The sequence below is a fragment of the Apteryx rowi genome, unplaced genomic scaffold (genome assembly GCF_003343035.1).
Source record: "Apteryx rowi isolate R43461 unplaced genomic scaffold, aptRow1 scaffold_484, whole genome shotgun sequence".
Classification (NCBI taxonomy): Eukaryota; Metazoa; Chordata; class Aves; order Apterygiformes; family Apterygidae; genus Apteryx; species Apteryx rowi.
In genome coordinates this window covers 416,990-433,121 of record NW_020450743.1, presented here as the reverse complement: position 1 = coordinate 433,121, position 16,132 = coordinate 416,990, and the positions used below count along the sequence as shown (strand labels likewise).

General features: G+C 38.1%; 1 protein-coding gene across 1 annotated transcript in view; it reads right to left on the bottom strand.

The window, feature by feature from the left end:
- Nucleotides 1-16,132, bottom strand: part of GRIN3A (glutamate ionotropic receptor NMDA type subunit 3A) — a 79,386-nt gene that overhangs the window by 38,750 nt on the left and 24,504 nt on the right. The window contains exons 2-3 of the mRNA XM_026078730.1: nt 10,030-10,634; nt 3,126-4,173 (exon numbers count right to left, since the gene is read on the bottom strand). Coding sequence (XP_025934515.1) covers nt 3,126-4,173; nt 10,030-10,634 — 1,653 coding nt within the window. The remainder of the gene's footprint in view (nt 1-3,125; nt 4,174-10,029; nt 10,635-16,132) is intronic.

The following is a 16,132-nucleotide window of genomic DNA, read 5'->3' as shown; positions in this document are numbered from 1 at the left end:
GTAGCTATCCTCTTGTGCTTAAACAGCAGTCTGAATATGCTCAAGTGAATGTTGCTTTCCCAAAAGTCATGTTTACCAATTTCCACTGGGAAGAGCTTATGGTCTAAAATGTGAAAGAAGATGCAAAGGACTAAAAAAGGGAGGAGGGAAAAAATGCTGGGGCCCAAAATTGTTCTTTTATTTATAAGAGGAGAATTTTAAGGTGTCAGTACATTGCTTTAAATTTTCTGCAACTTGCTGCCTGTATATATGTTGCAGCTCCTAATGTAAAAGAGTCACCTGAAATACAAGCAGAATGGTACTTTTCTAGAGCTTTATAAGTCAGGCAGACTGCTGTGGCTGTCTGCCTCTGAGATGTGAGCTTCCTGGGAAAGTTTTACCCGGTGCTCCTCCTTGCCTTACCCTATGGTGAAACTGAACGGAGATCGTTTAGTTCAGTACGGATGAGTGTGGTGAGAAGGACTGGAAGCGGCCAGTGCTGAGGAAATTAGGTAGAATACTTTTCTATTCTCAGCATTGTCAGAGGGATATTTGGGGCTGAAAACCTAGTAAATGGGGCAGCCAGCTTTGATGGACATCACAGAAGTTTGACTTTAGTGGCTTACTCTTGTTAAGATACTGTGGAGGCCTAACTCAGAAAACACATACAAAGTCGCCCAAAATCAAGACCTATTTCAAGAACTTAATTCTCCTGCCTCCTCTTGTTTTTCTTTTGCTTTGATTAATAATTCTTGCCTTACTGGCCACTCCTCCTTTCAGCGACATGCTGATATTTCAATAATTCATTACTTCTAGTTCTACATTGTTAATGCATTTTAAAATCTAACTGAGAGAACTTTAATTCCGCATTACCTTTTTCCTTGTGATTAGTGGTTGTAATGCAACTCACCTTCTTTTGATTTCTGACAAAAATATTGTGCCTTCAAGTATCCAGCAACATGGAAGGACTATGATTCCTTTGCTGAGTTGTACTAAGCAATTGCTAGAACAATGTACTGCTTGGTCAATTAAGCCTCTCTGTGGTAACATGCCTCTTCCTAGCAAGGCAGATATTATTTATTCAGGCTATAACTAACCTTTTTTTTTTTTTTTTTTTTAAAGCAGAAAAGACAGCATAGATATTCCTGGGCAATAGTGACCTTAAATACCAAGTTTCTAATCTTGAAAAAAACTTTTTGATTTTTCACAACTTGCATTTCCTTCCTGACTCTTTGCAAGCTCAGATGGGATTTACTGTTTGTGGCTGCCAGCCTGAAGAAATTAGATGTGTCTTCCATCACCTCGAGAAGGTTGCTGATCTATTTTGGGCTTTGTTTTTTAAATAAACTTCAGAAGCACRGTACAAGGACATATTTATCTTGAGAGCAGCAGGAGAATGTTTAAAAATGCATTAATATTAAAAAGATTATTTTTGCATCCTGTTGCCATACTTTTGAAATGACAGTCTCCACTACTGAAAGGAAACAGGTAAGCAGATCTCATAACAACATAAAATCTGTAAATCATGTAAAAATAATTATAAGTAACTAAAGCACTGCATGGACCTCTACAACTGTTGGGCCACTGACACTTTCTAAACCTGAGCCTTAAATCTTAGAGAGACTTTTGAAAAGATAGAGCTCAAGTTCTGTGTGAGAAGCAGTTAGTATATTTTCAGCTATAACTACTCATAGAGTAAGACTTCTGCAGCAGATGTGTGAATGTTCCTGCAGTTCACGTTACAGCAGGCCATTCTTTTCCATAAAGCCTACCTCAGCTAATTCCCACATCAGAAATTGGTAGCTACCTCTGGGTTTAGCCCTACATACTCTATGAAGCAGTGAAGTGGCTACCTAGGAAGTGCCACTAATTCCACTAATTTAAAGGGATCAATGAGGTTGTTAAGCCCAAGCCATGGGTGATCAGTGTTTCGGTTCAGGACTAAAACCTTTGTTTGTAGCATCTGATACGCTGCAATATTCTGTGCTTGATTTTGTAACCTGCTAGTAAGGTGTCACAGTATGGCTTTAGAATGATTTCATTTTCTTGCAATTGCAGAAATGCCCCAAACCTGTCTTATGAATTCCATGTGAGCTCACAACAATGATGCATAAAACCCAGGATATAAGTTGAAGTGATTAAATCTGATGGATTAGTGGATGCCCAAGTAGTAGAGTAATCTCATTTCTAAGTCAGCATTATTGCTCAGGCAATGACTGAAGTAGAGAGATACATCTGGAACTGGGGAAATTCAGCCTAAAGCTATTTGACCTCTCATTTGTTCATTCAGAATGCTTTGAATAAAATAAGTACATTATTCCAGGAATTTTGAGGCTTACCTTGATGACGTTAGCAATGTAATATTTATGACATTTTTCTGTTGAGGGGAGAGGCAGGTCATTATTAGTTATTTGCTATAAGGCATGCAGCAATTTTAGAGAGTCTTAGGCCAACAATAGAAAGTATTGTTCTTTCTTTAAAATATTTCTGCTGGTAAAGACCTTGACTACACTGGAGGTGGTTAGTCAGAAGTTGTATGCACAAGATCAAAACAGAATGTTCATTAGGTTGAATGAAAAGTTTACATAAACTTTTACTTACATAAAAGGTGGAGCCTGGCCTTTGCTGCCTGGAGGGACACTTGTAGCAACTTATACAACTTATGAAAGCAAAATAAATGATCAGTTCTTGAGATGATTCTTTTTTCTGGTTACATTATAAAATACTTATAAAATTCTGGAATATTAATGGTTATGGCTTCATAATTCAGTTTTGTTTGGGTAGATCTCAGGATGACTCAAATCATCTAACTGATCCAAACAACGAGAGCCAAAAGGACCTCAGAACTGAAACCCAACCCTTAATATTTATACAGAAGCCACTTGTCATTTGCAATGGGCAAAGCCAAATCCTTGACCCTCCTCCTCCCCCAAGATTTTTACACTTTGAAAAGCACAGCTGCTTAAAGATCCTCTCACTGAACTTTTCCACTAAGTGTAGGCAGATGATAACTAATTGTAGCCCAACTGTTGTTTTGCAGACAGATTGCTTTCTGATTTTATCAAAAAAACCACATAAATTATGCAGCAGTGAATTTTGACTGAGAAGAAGAAAATGCTGAGTTAATAGCAGTAGACACTCATTACCTTTGGGTCATGTATTCCAGAAAGCTCTTCATAGATCTTCTCTCCTACCATGACAGCAGCTAGGTTGGCTGTGTATGTGGACAAACAAAACAGACAGAAAATAGCCCAGAGATTCATTAAAAACCTTCCAGTCCAGCACTTGGGGGGTTTGATGGCAGCTGTTCTTCCAAACAAGATTGCATAACAGACATTCAGGGCTGAAGAGAAGGAGAAGACTTTGTTTCTATTCCTTCCCTTGGGGGTCATCCCAAAAGGACTTTTCCACTCGTATAAGGTGAGGAAAACAGCTGTAATGTGGAGAGCCACAAATATTCCCAGCCACATAGTCCAGTGAAGTGGCCACATAAAGGCTCCAATAGGAGCTGCTGTGTCTCTGGTCCTCACCAGGATGCCCAAGCTGGTTGAAAAGAAAGGGCTGGTGAAATCAATCACTTGGCTGCGGGCAGTGTTGATGCTAAACGATGTCACTGCCATGTGAGCTGTCCCAGCCAGAAGGTCTCCCACCAGACCAGTCCAGTGGCTGTTCTTCCAGGCACCATATTTTCCATCACCAACGATGTACAAGTCAAAATCAAAGTTCATATCCTCAGCCAGCTTCTCCAGCAGGTCAATGCAGTAGCCATAGCAGCACTTCTTGAGCTCAATGGGCACAGTGTCATTCCCTCCCTGAAGGGTTTCAAACAGGTTGTCCAGCACAGCTGAATCGTTGGTCATAGGATCCAGGCACAGCTGTCCTGCTGGGCAAAGACCTTCATCATCTACATCTCTTGTAAAGACGAATGGATGCTCAATCAGAGTTACCACTCTGAGGTGCAGCCGGGTAGGATGTTGCATGTGATTTTTATGTCTCTGGGCTTGTTCTGGCCATATCCCATAGTCCATGACTATCTTTCCCTCCTGCCAACTCCCCAGACGAGTCCACATTGGGTTCCCAACAGGGTCATGCTGCAGATTCCAGATGAAGAAATTGTTTTCTGAGCTGACAATGGAAGAGCCTTTCACCTTTATGTGGCCACTGAGACCTTCAAAAGTTGTGTTGGCTAAAAATCTGTTGGAGGGAGAAAGTAGAGTAATCAGAAGCAGACCGCTGAAGCTATATGCTGCAAAGGACATGGTGTTTTTGATTTTAAAGAATAAAAGTAGGAGATCTGGATGAAAGTCTACATCTGTCCTAGCTTTCCTATGGCACGATCAACAAGCCACTTAATTTATGAATAAAATATTTGTGAATATTCTCTCTCTTGTGTATCTTGTATAATATAAATGTAAACTCTTCAGGAAGGACATTCTTTTTACTTCTTAGAAAAAGTGAGTGATGGAATGCAAATTTTTTTCATTAACTTTGTCTAATAAGTATATAAAATACAGGTTAATTTTAAGGTGAACTTAATAGGTCTGCAGTCATTTTTCTAAATAAAAATATGTATGAAAAATGGGATAGTAAAAATGATGTTTGAAATATTCTTCCAAGGAAAATTTTATATTCTTAGTGGGATCTAGTTTATGTAAGAGGTGCTACTGAAGAGCTGTCAACAACTTTCAAACACTCTGAAGTGAACAAATCTGGTTTTCAAATTGCAAATTTGGCATTGTTAAGTCACTGTTAGCCACTTCAGCATGAAGAAAGAGACTCAATTAAAGACTGTTGCCCCTGAAGAGTCAATTTTTATTCTTAAAAAGAAGAAAAGTTTATTAAAATGCCTACAAAACTAATTTTTTAAGAATTGGACTTTTATATTGGGCTGGCAAAGTTTGCTAATAGTTGTCCTCCCTTGGAGTAGAATTCAGCTTGTGATAACTCATTATACAAGATGCTAAAATGACATGGATAAAGGAGCAGGGATTTGAGTGTGAAATAAGTGTTGTAAAAGAAAAATCATTTTTGTGGAAGCATAAGGACCAGCTGAACTGTGCTCCGTTAATAAGAAAGGTGCTACGCATTTTGGAAGGCTTTAGAGGGCCCCTACAAATACTAGATAAGCCTTAGTAGGGTGATTCCAATAAAAACAAATGAGTTTCATTGCTGCTAATATAGTGGAAGATAAAAAACCAAGCACATAGGTTTCAGTAAGAGGCATTCAGGAGACAAACTATTTAGCTGTTGTAGTAGAATATAATACGTCACATTAGTCCTGGGAATTGGATGGAAGCAAGTATTGAAATAAGTATAAAGACAATAGCTGTCATTCTAGCCTCAACAGGTAAAACATAAACTGTAAGTAGTCTTAATCATTTATCAATAGTTAGAATGGAAAACAATAACCTTAAATTGATTTGGAAAGGGTAAATGCACAGCAAGTGTGTGTGCACGCACACTTTTGTCTGGTCTTCACTTTTTGTTTTATTATCTTTTGATGTGTTTTGGTGGATTATGAGCAGTTAAAACTCCTAACTGCATAGGTCTCAAGGTCACATCAATTTATTGTCCCCAGCAAAGGTCAAATTTATGAAACTAGATGAGACAGTTCCTGCTGTGGTTTTGTGTGTGACCTTTCTCTGGAATGGTTCCAAATCCTTCTCATGCAGTCCAGTTTGAGTGTGTTGCATTTGGAGAAAGATGATGCAGTCAGTATGGTCAAAATCAATTGATTTGTATGTGTCTCACTTTTGCATGAGAATTATGCCTTAAAATGCACATAGGTGTTTGTATTATGGGACTGATCCACATAAATGTGGATCACATTTTCAAAATGTGCCTTTACCATTTAATCTAATGCTAGCTAAATGGTACTGTAACATATTAATCAGAGGTGTTTGCTGTTGATTGACTAATGCTCAAAAATACTCAAAAAAAGGTGTGTGTTTGTGTGTGTCTTTGTGTACGTAAATGTAATCAAGGCAAAGTTTCTAGGGGAAGGCAATCCTAGGAATTAAAGATGGTGTCCATGAGCTTCTCTGTTTTTTATCTGTCTCCTCAATTTTTCTAAAAAATGATACTACTTCTTCCTTACAAACCTTGCTGGATTTATATGCTGAGATCATCACTACTACAGAAACAGTATAACCATTGAATGTGTAGATGTGTCTGTGTGTGAAATTTTGCAAGAAATGCTGAAAGTGTGGAAAATAGTGTTTGCAATTCAGAAAATGCCAAAATTAAGGGAGCCAAATCCTCAGATGGAATAAATCAGCAAAGCTCAGATTTCTACAATTTATATTACAACATAACTTGGATATTAGAATGCTGCAAACCAGGTGTTTTGGGGGTAGATGAAACTACAGAATATTGCATTAGATTTTTTTTAAACAGGTAGAATGAGAACAGTGAAATTTATGCACTGTGTTCCCTGACTTTCACTGTAGAAATAAGTGTGCCTGTGAGAGTGAATCAAATCCTCTGTACCTGTCTTGTGGCTGAATTGTGTTAGAAGCATTTATCTGAGAGATTTAGTAGCACTTAAATGTATGACTCTGCTACCTTATCGAGGTAGTGGCTTACTTTTACAGCTGATTTGCATGTTCTATATTTTTGATAGTGACAGAACATTAATCAAAATAAATGGGGGGAACCACATGAGAGACACATTTTAACAATGCTTTGTTATATATGTGGATGGTTATGGCTGCTAATCATTTGCCTATGCTGTATGCAGCACTAGTGAAACTTGTGACAGAGGTTTCATGGAAAAGCTGCCTTACTCAATAACTTTCAGAAATAGTTAAGAGGGTCTAACTACATGGTTCAAGCCAGGAGTCTCCAGTGTGAATTCTTTGGGAATTATAGGTGCTGAGACACAGATACATTGGCAATATCTGAACTTGTTCTTTTCAGAAGGGTTACAGAAAGACCATGTGTGCAAGTTTCAGAAGATAAAGGGCCAGATCATCAGATCAGGCAGCTGATTTAATTTCCTTTTGGTTATGTCAATATCAGTGAGCTGGAGATCAGACCAATAGGCCATGATAGCTGGTAACAAAGCTTTGCTAGTGTTACTTCAATTTGACCAGTAATCACAAGTTCAAACTGTACCATTTGCTCTTTCCAGCTTTATTCCTGTTTTTAGTGTGTTGTTGTAAGAACTGCTTATTAGAGCTTTAGCAATTCTCTCATATTCTGGCAGAGATATCTCTGTGGTACTTTTGAGAATGATTTAATTAAATAATTTCTTTTTTTTCAAGCTTGATGGCTTGGTTATTCCCTCTCTTTCTTGAACAGTTTACGAGAAGCAAGAACCAGAATGAGCAGTCAGTCAAATAGCAAGCTGCCGATGTTACCTGAGAAGCAGAGCTTCTTAAAGCTATAAGACTAGATGATTTTAATATTCTAATGCCTTGTTCTGGCAACAAGGATGCTCCCCTGAGCAGACTTGAACAGATCAGGGATCTGACCTCATCATAAGACGAATTAATAAGGATGGAGCATTATGACAGCCTAATCTTCAAATGTATTAAAAACAACAACAACAACAAAAAAACCCAAACCAAAAAGCATTCTTTGTCTTGGGCAGGATCTTCCTGTTTATAATTGTTATTCTGCTCTTGGGTGCCATAAGGTGGCATTTAAATGTCTGCACAGCCAATGTATGAGTGCAATATTGGCATGGAAGCTCAGGTTTCAGATATGCCAGCTTGTGGGAGTGCTATTTCACTATATGTAGTAGTTATGAAAGATGAAGGTCTGCTCCTCTGTGCCTTCTCCACCCCCACCCCTGGCCTTCCACAGCCCACTGCAGCTCTGGAGCTACATATAAAGACAGATGAACTCAAACAGAAATATGACTAAATACTAAAGCAAGAACGAGCTAAAAATTTCATCAGCTGAGGTAAGCTGCTTGCCTGAAAACACCACTGAAATTGACAAGGTTGTTCACAGCTAAGCTGCTCATCAGTGGTTCATGCCTCAGAAATCACTGCTACTGTAATGAATTAATTGTTAGGCTGCTAATTCAAATACACCAATCCTGGCCATCAGGTATCTGTCCCACTCACACATCATAAAAACAGTTACAGTGATTAAGGCCAACCTGTTATCCTGCCTTTAATACGGTCCACAGGCAGATGCTTAGGGAAAAAAAACAGCCTAAGCGTATGACGTTTTCTCCTAATGCTTCTAACTGAACTCCAGGGACTTCAAGAACCTGTAGCGATCAGTCTATATGGTGTTTCCCCTGTGATCTCTCTTCCGGGTATTTTAACACACTTAAACTTCTTATGTTTGCTAAGTTTTTGGCAGAAATCTTACAGATACACTGCCTGTTGTATGAAGAAGTGCTGCCTTTCATTTGCTTTGAACCTTGATGATGCCATCTTCACATCATGCTCTTGGTTCTTTTATGATAAAAGACAATGGACAATATGTATCTATCTGCTTTCTTCATTCCACTAGTGATTTTGCAGACCTCTATCATATCCTTCATTAACTCTTTTCCCAGACTATTCAGGTCTTTTCTCAGACTATTCCTTGCATGGACAGCATTTTACATCTTTGGTTTTCCTCCCTACCCCCGGCACTTTTTCTTGTACAGGATATGTTCAATGAGATGAAGCGACAAGAAATTTCATAGCTGTGAAATTCCATCTTGTCTCCCAAATCACAAAAAAAGCTACTGCAGTCACTGTTTGTAGGAGAGCTACTGATTTTTCAAAGAAAGTAACAAAGAAGGAAAAGTACTCAGGAATACATAATTGAGATTTGGTTTTGCTTTCTTTTCTCTTCATTCCTAGCTTAACTCTCAGTAAAAACTACTGTCCTCAGATAATTGGTACTTGGAAAGGCCTCTTGCTGAGCCTTACTTTTCAGGAACTTGGATACAACTTACAAAACAATAATATGAACTTACTGTCACAACTCAATGGAGAGATTGCAAGCCAGGGCAATAYATGCTCCCAAGCCTTGCTTTATTCTTTTGAAACAGCTTTTTTGTGACCCTTAATTCATGGATGAGGGCTAACTAAGGAGCTGTCCGTGTCTCAAATGGTTGCTTTTTTGAACACTGCTATTACTGCATCATTGTGAAGACAGAGCTCAGGTATAGTTTCAAAAGAAGTTGGGAACATACCAAAAGTGTCAAGAACTTTTATCTTAACCTCATCCAATAAAATCTGTTTGCTGAAAGCCAGGAAAGATGTACAGGGGAAAAACATTCAGCAGTCACTGCATGTAAAACAGCTGATGAACCCACATACTCAGCAAGGACTTTATTTTTGTTTTTAAAAGGGACTCTACATTGCTCTCTTATGTTCAAAACCAGAATATTTGTGGACATGAGTCCCCAGGCTGTTATGGGCATAACTTCAGTATACTGAGGAGCAACAGCCTATAGGAATAGTTTCAGCACAAGCTGAAAGATGACTCCCCTGCACCAGCACTAGTGAGACAGGTTTCTGGGAGCTGTTTATAGCTTTGCCAGCTCTCAGCCTGCAGCAGTGGTCTCTGAGGGAGGTCAAGGTTTCTTTCCTGTGGAAGCATACCAGCACAGTGAAACTAAACACCTGCTCTTATACTTTGTGATTGCTTAGGCAGTGGGAGTTGGAGTTACTGTTCTTAGTGTGTTTTGTATTCCCTCAGGTATCAGAAAACCTCACAAAATTTGACACTGGCCCTGCTTTGTCCCTGCTGTATTTATGAATGCAAACACAAGGTGCTTTCAGAGCTTAGTCTGTAACCTACACTATGTTTTCTATGCTATCTCTACTTCCACGGAACGGTATCTTATTCTATACCTGACCTTATCTCCCTCTATGGCTAAGTTTAGGTTTTGCTATTTGATCTGAAGTAATGAAGCAGGAAGAAATACTGAAACAAATGCAGGTATTAGGGAGGATTAACAGCATTATGGCCAAGCCATTTATTTGAGAATGGTGGCAAAGGAGAAGAAAATGAAGATTTGTTTTCATACTACAAGTATTAGCTACAAAAAAAAAAAACCAAAAAAACAAAAAAAAACCAAGGGAAAAAACTTACTTTGACAAATATTGCCCTGAAGTGATATTCCTTTCATCTGTGTCCATGCAATTCATTGTACTTGGAATAAGAGCTAGTTCTGGCTGAATCATGGTGGCTGTGGCTACAGCTCTTGCTACCAGCTCCATTGCGTCCTGCACATAATGCTCAAAAACTGACTGTGTTGTCTTGCCATGAGCGATGAGACCTAATGGCAAACCTTCTGTCCTCAGTTCTTCCACATTCTGTGAATCCCCAAGAATCCAGTGAAGTTCTGGAGGCATCACACCAAACTTGGTGGTTATTTCAAAAATCCTCCGTGTTTTTTCCATGTCGCATCCAAACATCACAATGGTAGATGTTGTGTCTTTGATGCTCTCCAGGTAAAGCTGTAAGTAGTTCAAAAGATCATTGGTTGAAGTGAGATTTGCTGTGATATTTATAATGGATCTCAGGTGGAACTTGGAGCTCTGTTGTGTGAGGAAGAGGAAATCTGTGATGTTCCACTCCTCCTGGCATAACATCAAGCTGAAATTGTACCAGTTGTTCATTGCAAGGATTGAGAAAGTGACATCAGCATCAGAATTCAATGAGTTTTCTAAACTCATCTGCAGGTGCAGGGGATTCTGCAGTTAAAAATAAGAAAGATACTGATTAGAAAGATACTGCACCCAAACCTTAATGAGTTTGCTTCATTTTTATATGTCAATCCCATATTCACTCATCCAGCTCAAAGTTGCTGTCTGCTATTGATCAAGGGAACAACATGAGAAACAAGGAAATTCATATCCACATCGCTTACATGGACTGGTAATTCAGGGACTTTAAGAGAGAGAGTTTGAGTTGACTTCAATAGTCACCAAAGAGCCTACTTTTAACAATTTGTATTTATTTAAACACATTAGTTGTTTTGGATTCCTTGGCATTCTTGGGCAAAGAATTCCATGCTTTCGTAACACTATGTATGAAAAAGCACTCCTGCATTGTTCTGGTTCAGCCTTGGCATCTGTTTAAATTCAGCAGATGCTGCAACCTTCTTTGGAAAAAGATAAAAAAAAATTAAAGAGGAGCTCTCAGTTCTTTGTTATCTCCTGTTTTTGGTACTTGGAACCTTTTTTTACAAAGACACATGAAGAAGTTAATTAAATAGATCACGGTCTACAATCGATGCACATTATGTACTGCCAATAAAACATGAGAAGATTGATTCTTTGGTAAAGCACATATTATTGAAAGCATAAGAGGCTAAGATATGCAGACTCTGTGAACTATCTGCTGGAAAGTATTTGGTAAATAATCATTCCATACTCACTTTTTCCATGTCATTCATGATATAACGGAACTTTACCCTATTTCCCAACACCATCAGCGTTGGCTGTATCTTTTCCAAAAAAGGAGGAAGGATCCAAGGTTAATCAGTCTGTTCTCATAAAGTACCTATTTCTTCTTTTTTTATTATGTGATCCACACTTACGCTTAAAGTCTGTTCTTCATTCTCTTATATTGTAAGTAGTTAAACTGTATTATGTATAAGACTAATCAGATCCTTACTGCATTTAAAGTTGGTGTAAAATCCTGTCATATTGATTTTAGAGTATTTTAGTGCTCATTATAGACTCTAGTTTGTCTGGATCTTAGAAATGCCATTCTGAATTTGGAATAATACAATAATCTCTTGATTTGCATTAGTTTTACTAAGATCAGAATCTGGGCTCTCCAATGAAGATGTAAGGGCTGAATGCCATTTATAAATAGCAAACTTTCACTGTGTTAACTTGTGGTTCTATGAACTCATCATGTGTTTTCCAGAGCAGATAATTCAAATTCTGATCCTGATAGAGAGAATACTAAAATTGAAGATTCTCTCAGCTCTTTTTGTTACCTCTTGTTTTTGTTACCTGTAGGTTTTCTTTACACAGACACATGAATAAGCTAATTAAATAGATCACTGTCCACAATCACTGCACATCATGTACTGCCAGTAATAAACAAGAGAATTGACTCTTTGATAAAGGACAAGTTACTGAATGCACAAGAGCCTAAGTTATGCAGACTGTCTGAATTCTATGCTGGAAAACATCGCCTATTGATTAAAATACATGATTAATTTGGAGGAAAAAAAAAACAAACCAAAAAACAGTGTGTGTGATACCTGGGTTTGGGCAGCTAATTCAAACAAATTAGTCTCCTCAACCTGAATCAAGAAAATTTTTTTTTCTTGAGGTTATGTGATAGTGTGGTAAATCAACTCCATTTTGTCTCTCATTGCAAATAGAAAGGATTTTCCTGGTATCATCTCTGTCTAGAATCAAACAAAATCATGAACAGTTTTTACAAGATGATCTGTCTCCAACCAGCCAAATTTGGTAAGTCTGTTGGCTTAGTTAATTTGAATAAGTTTTAGAGAAAAAATGAGTTATTCAGCAAAAAGGTATATTTTGCATACATAAATAATAGCACACAACCTGGCTATACCTGTATTAGAAAGAGAAAATGCCTTTAGTATACCCAGAAATATAACATCCAAAGCATAGTAGTGTAACTATTACAGTATAGGTACAGGTACAAAATCTATTGGATGCAGAAAAACAACCATGTACTGATGAGTGATAGAATTTAGCAATAATGACTGTGTCCATACTAATGAAAAAAACAGTCCCAAGGGAAGACAGATAATAAAAAATAAAACAACCGAGCATTGGTTGTACTGCTTAGTTGTTCCCTGGTCTGGTTTTGGCCCACACCATTTAGCTCTCTCTGACACCATACACTAGCAGTTTGGGTCCTAACACATTCTGGGCATTCTTCCCAGGAGGCATTATGTATAAGACTGCTGCATGGGAACTGGCTTTTCATCCTACCCAACCTTTAAAGATCTGTGTGCCCTCACGCTATAACCAGAGCATATCCTCTCTTTTACACTATCTAAAATCTCATCTGCTTGTCCACAGCACCGTATGTCCAGTGTTAAAACACTTTGAACTGAAAAAATACAAAAAAGGGTAAGAATTACACCTTAGTGACACTGGCTACCACGCTGGACACAGAGCACCAAGCGCATGTAGCCCAGAGAAGGACAAACTCTGTCTCAGGGCCAGAAAACTGGGCATATTTTATACAGCAGTGTAGATGTTGAAAGTGAGTGTGGTATTGGAAAATACTCTTTATTTCCTTCTGATGGATGGGTATTTTCACTGGCTTTACTGGGAACTCAACAAATGCAGGATCGGACTCTCCCACCGTAATGTGGCTGCAGATTTAGTCCTGAGATGCTCTAATGTTGGTGCATGTTGTATGCGCGAAATACTTGGATCTATTAATGTGGTCCCACAGACTGATATGGTATTGAGACACCATTTCCTAATTCAGTAGAGATGCATTCAAGATAACCTGTTTTAGACTGAGACTGCTTTTAAAAATGATTTATGATGTGCAGTTGCATCTGTGTTTTGGTCATCACCTTTTAAAGCCAACATAGGTGCATCCTGTGTGAGCTCTCATCACCATCATGATTTGTTAGTTACTAAATTCCTTGTTACTGTGTGTGAAAGATAAACTTTCAGCCCTGAAGAAGTACAAAATACACTATCTTTTTTCATTAAGTGTATTGGGAACAAATTATAGTCCGAAGGGAAATGATTGTGAACTTGTCCTCAGAATTTTCTGATGCAATGATATACATAAAATTCAGTCAGTATGGATTTGTCTTCTGGTTGAAACTTTCTGCTAGTTTAGCTTTCTGGTTTAGTTTTCTGGTTTAGCTTTCTGCTAATCCTCAGCTTAACATGCAGCACCTCTGCAGGTTTTGGGGAGGAACTGGCAACTTGTTTTTTCCAGAAGTTAATGTTTGCTTGGTATGGGAAATGAGGGTTGAGATACTTGACAGGCCACGCTATTTTACACCTTAACCAAGGAGACCTCCCTCTCGCCTCATCTAGTGAACTATTGGTTAACTTTACTGTTTTTTGTTGTTTTTTTTTTTAATGCAAAATAAGCAAAATCTTCAAGAAAAGGGTGTAGATTAGTAATATTTGGAGATGTTTTGACTTAATACCTTCTTAATTTTCTACCAAAAGCTTTATTTATCATTTGTATGATTTAGTTGAGCAAATGGGCCATGAAAAATTTATATGGTACAAATCACATGTCAGGATACAGCCTTTGATATTACAGTGTTCTTAATGCTTTTATATATTTTTGTTGATTCATCATTCTTGAAAATGATAAACAATTACTGCTTTTTAAGGAAGAACATTCAAAAATTGCTTATTCAGTGATTCAGTATCAATCACTGAGACTGCAGATTCTCATAACAAAGGCTTTTGACAACTTAAATGATAGTTTGGAAGTACATAACTATATGTATCATGAAACATAAGATTTATGAGGTAATTTCAGTGTAATGAACTGTGCCCATCCATCCTTACTGAAGTTCTTAGGAAAAAAGCCTTCACTATCAACTCACTTTGGAAATTGCTAGAGTTTGACTATTTCTGTTAAATTGTTTCATTTAGAAATTGGAGCTTATATGGAAATTCAATTGTTTTGTTTAACTTTGGCTTTAATCTGCTATTAAAGATAATACAACTTGCATAAGTTTTTCTTTAAATTACACAAACAGAATTAAACCTCATTTGAATAATGTTAATTGTGATCTATTTTTAATAATGTGCTTGCATTTATGTAGTCAGACTTAGCAAAAACATTTTCTGTGTCTATGAGAACTTGATTTTTTATTGCACATCATTAGCTCCTGTTTCATAGACCAGCCAAGTCCAACTGACTTCAATTTTAACTGGGCAAAGGACAGGACTAGAATCTTTAATTTCTGACTAATGGCCTTTGGATCAGATGTCAACAGTCTTTCCATTGACTTTCAATGGGCTTTGGACCAAGCCATTCATGGAATATTAAACTTTATATGGTCTGTGGTGTTTCACTTCCCTTCATCAAAAGAGACAGTAATTACTTATTTACTTTTTGTATAACAAGAACAGTTTTACAGTTTCATTGCCTGAGATACCTGAGATAACAGGTTCATTTAACAGCTGAAACACGAATTGCATTTCATTAAACTCTGTAGTATTTTTCAAGCCTGAGTTTCAGTAGTCCGTAGACGCACTCTTAGTCGTTGTAAATCTTATGAACATAGTGAATGCCTGGAGCTAGACTGACGGACTTACACCCTGAAGGATCTTACCATGTATCTCTTCAGCCAAATCTGTAATGCTAATTAGGCACAGTTACAGTGATATTTTATTTGACATTATTATAGCTTCATTAGCAGGGTTAAAAGCTTATATGCAAATGTTCTTTTGCTAACTGTAACAGTAAGTAACACACAGAAAATATTATTATTCCCCTCTGATTCCTGGGGGCAAAGGCAGTACTCAAACACATACAACAAGAAAAAAAAAGAGAAAGCACATTATATTATTACATCAGAGGCAGTTGCACTTAAGGAAAAAAAAAAAGTCTTCTGGCTTACAGAGCAACTGTGGGGACTCACAGCTTTGTAAACATCTGAAATGGCAGCTGTGAGCAAGCTGATGCAGCAGCTTCAGAAATTGGGAGTCTCTTTCTTCCATGGTTGAATTTACAAAGTTTAGACTTAAAACCCAATTCCCTAAAGGGTAAAGGCATATCCCTTGCTTTTTCATCTAATGCTATAAGGACAGATGCTTTAAAATATTTGGTTTTGGGGGGTGGAAGGGGGCATTTGCCTTGTTGCTGAGGTTGCGGTGTCTCACAGAGGTGTCTGTGCTGAAAGCTGATGGCTTGCTGGCAGGATTTCTGATGGAGAGGTCCTGCCAGCTGCCCCAGGGGCTGTTGACCTGCCCACTGCATTGCTACTCAGTTGCTGTACAGTGCACCTGGTGAAGCGGAGGGAAGCCGCTAGTTTGGGAACACCACCCCTCATTTCACCGTGGGCAACGGCAGTGCAAGTCGCACCCCTCAAAGGCGCTGTTGTGCTCTCACTCTTCATAAGAACAAAAGGAAACTTAAAACTACCCAAATCCTCCATGCAAGGTAAACTGTTTCTCTGCCTCACTCGTTAGTCCAAAGATCTTGGCATGGCTTTGGGATCAACGCTGTGTCTGTGCCAGCCAGTGCCAAGGGCTGA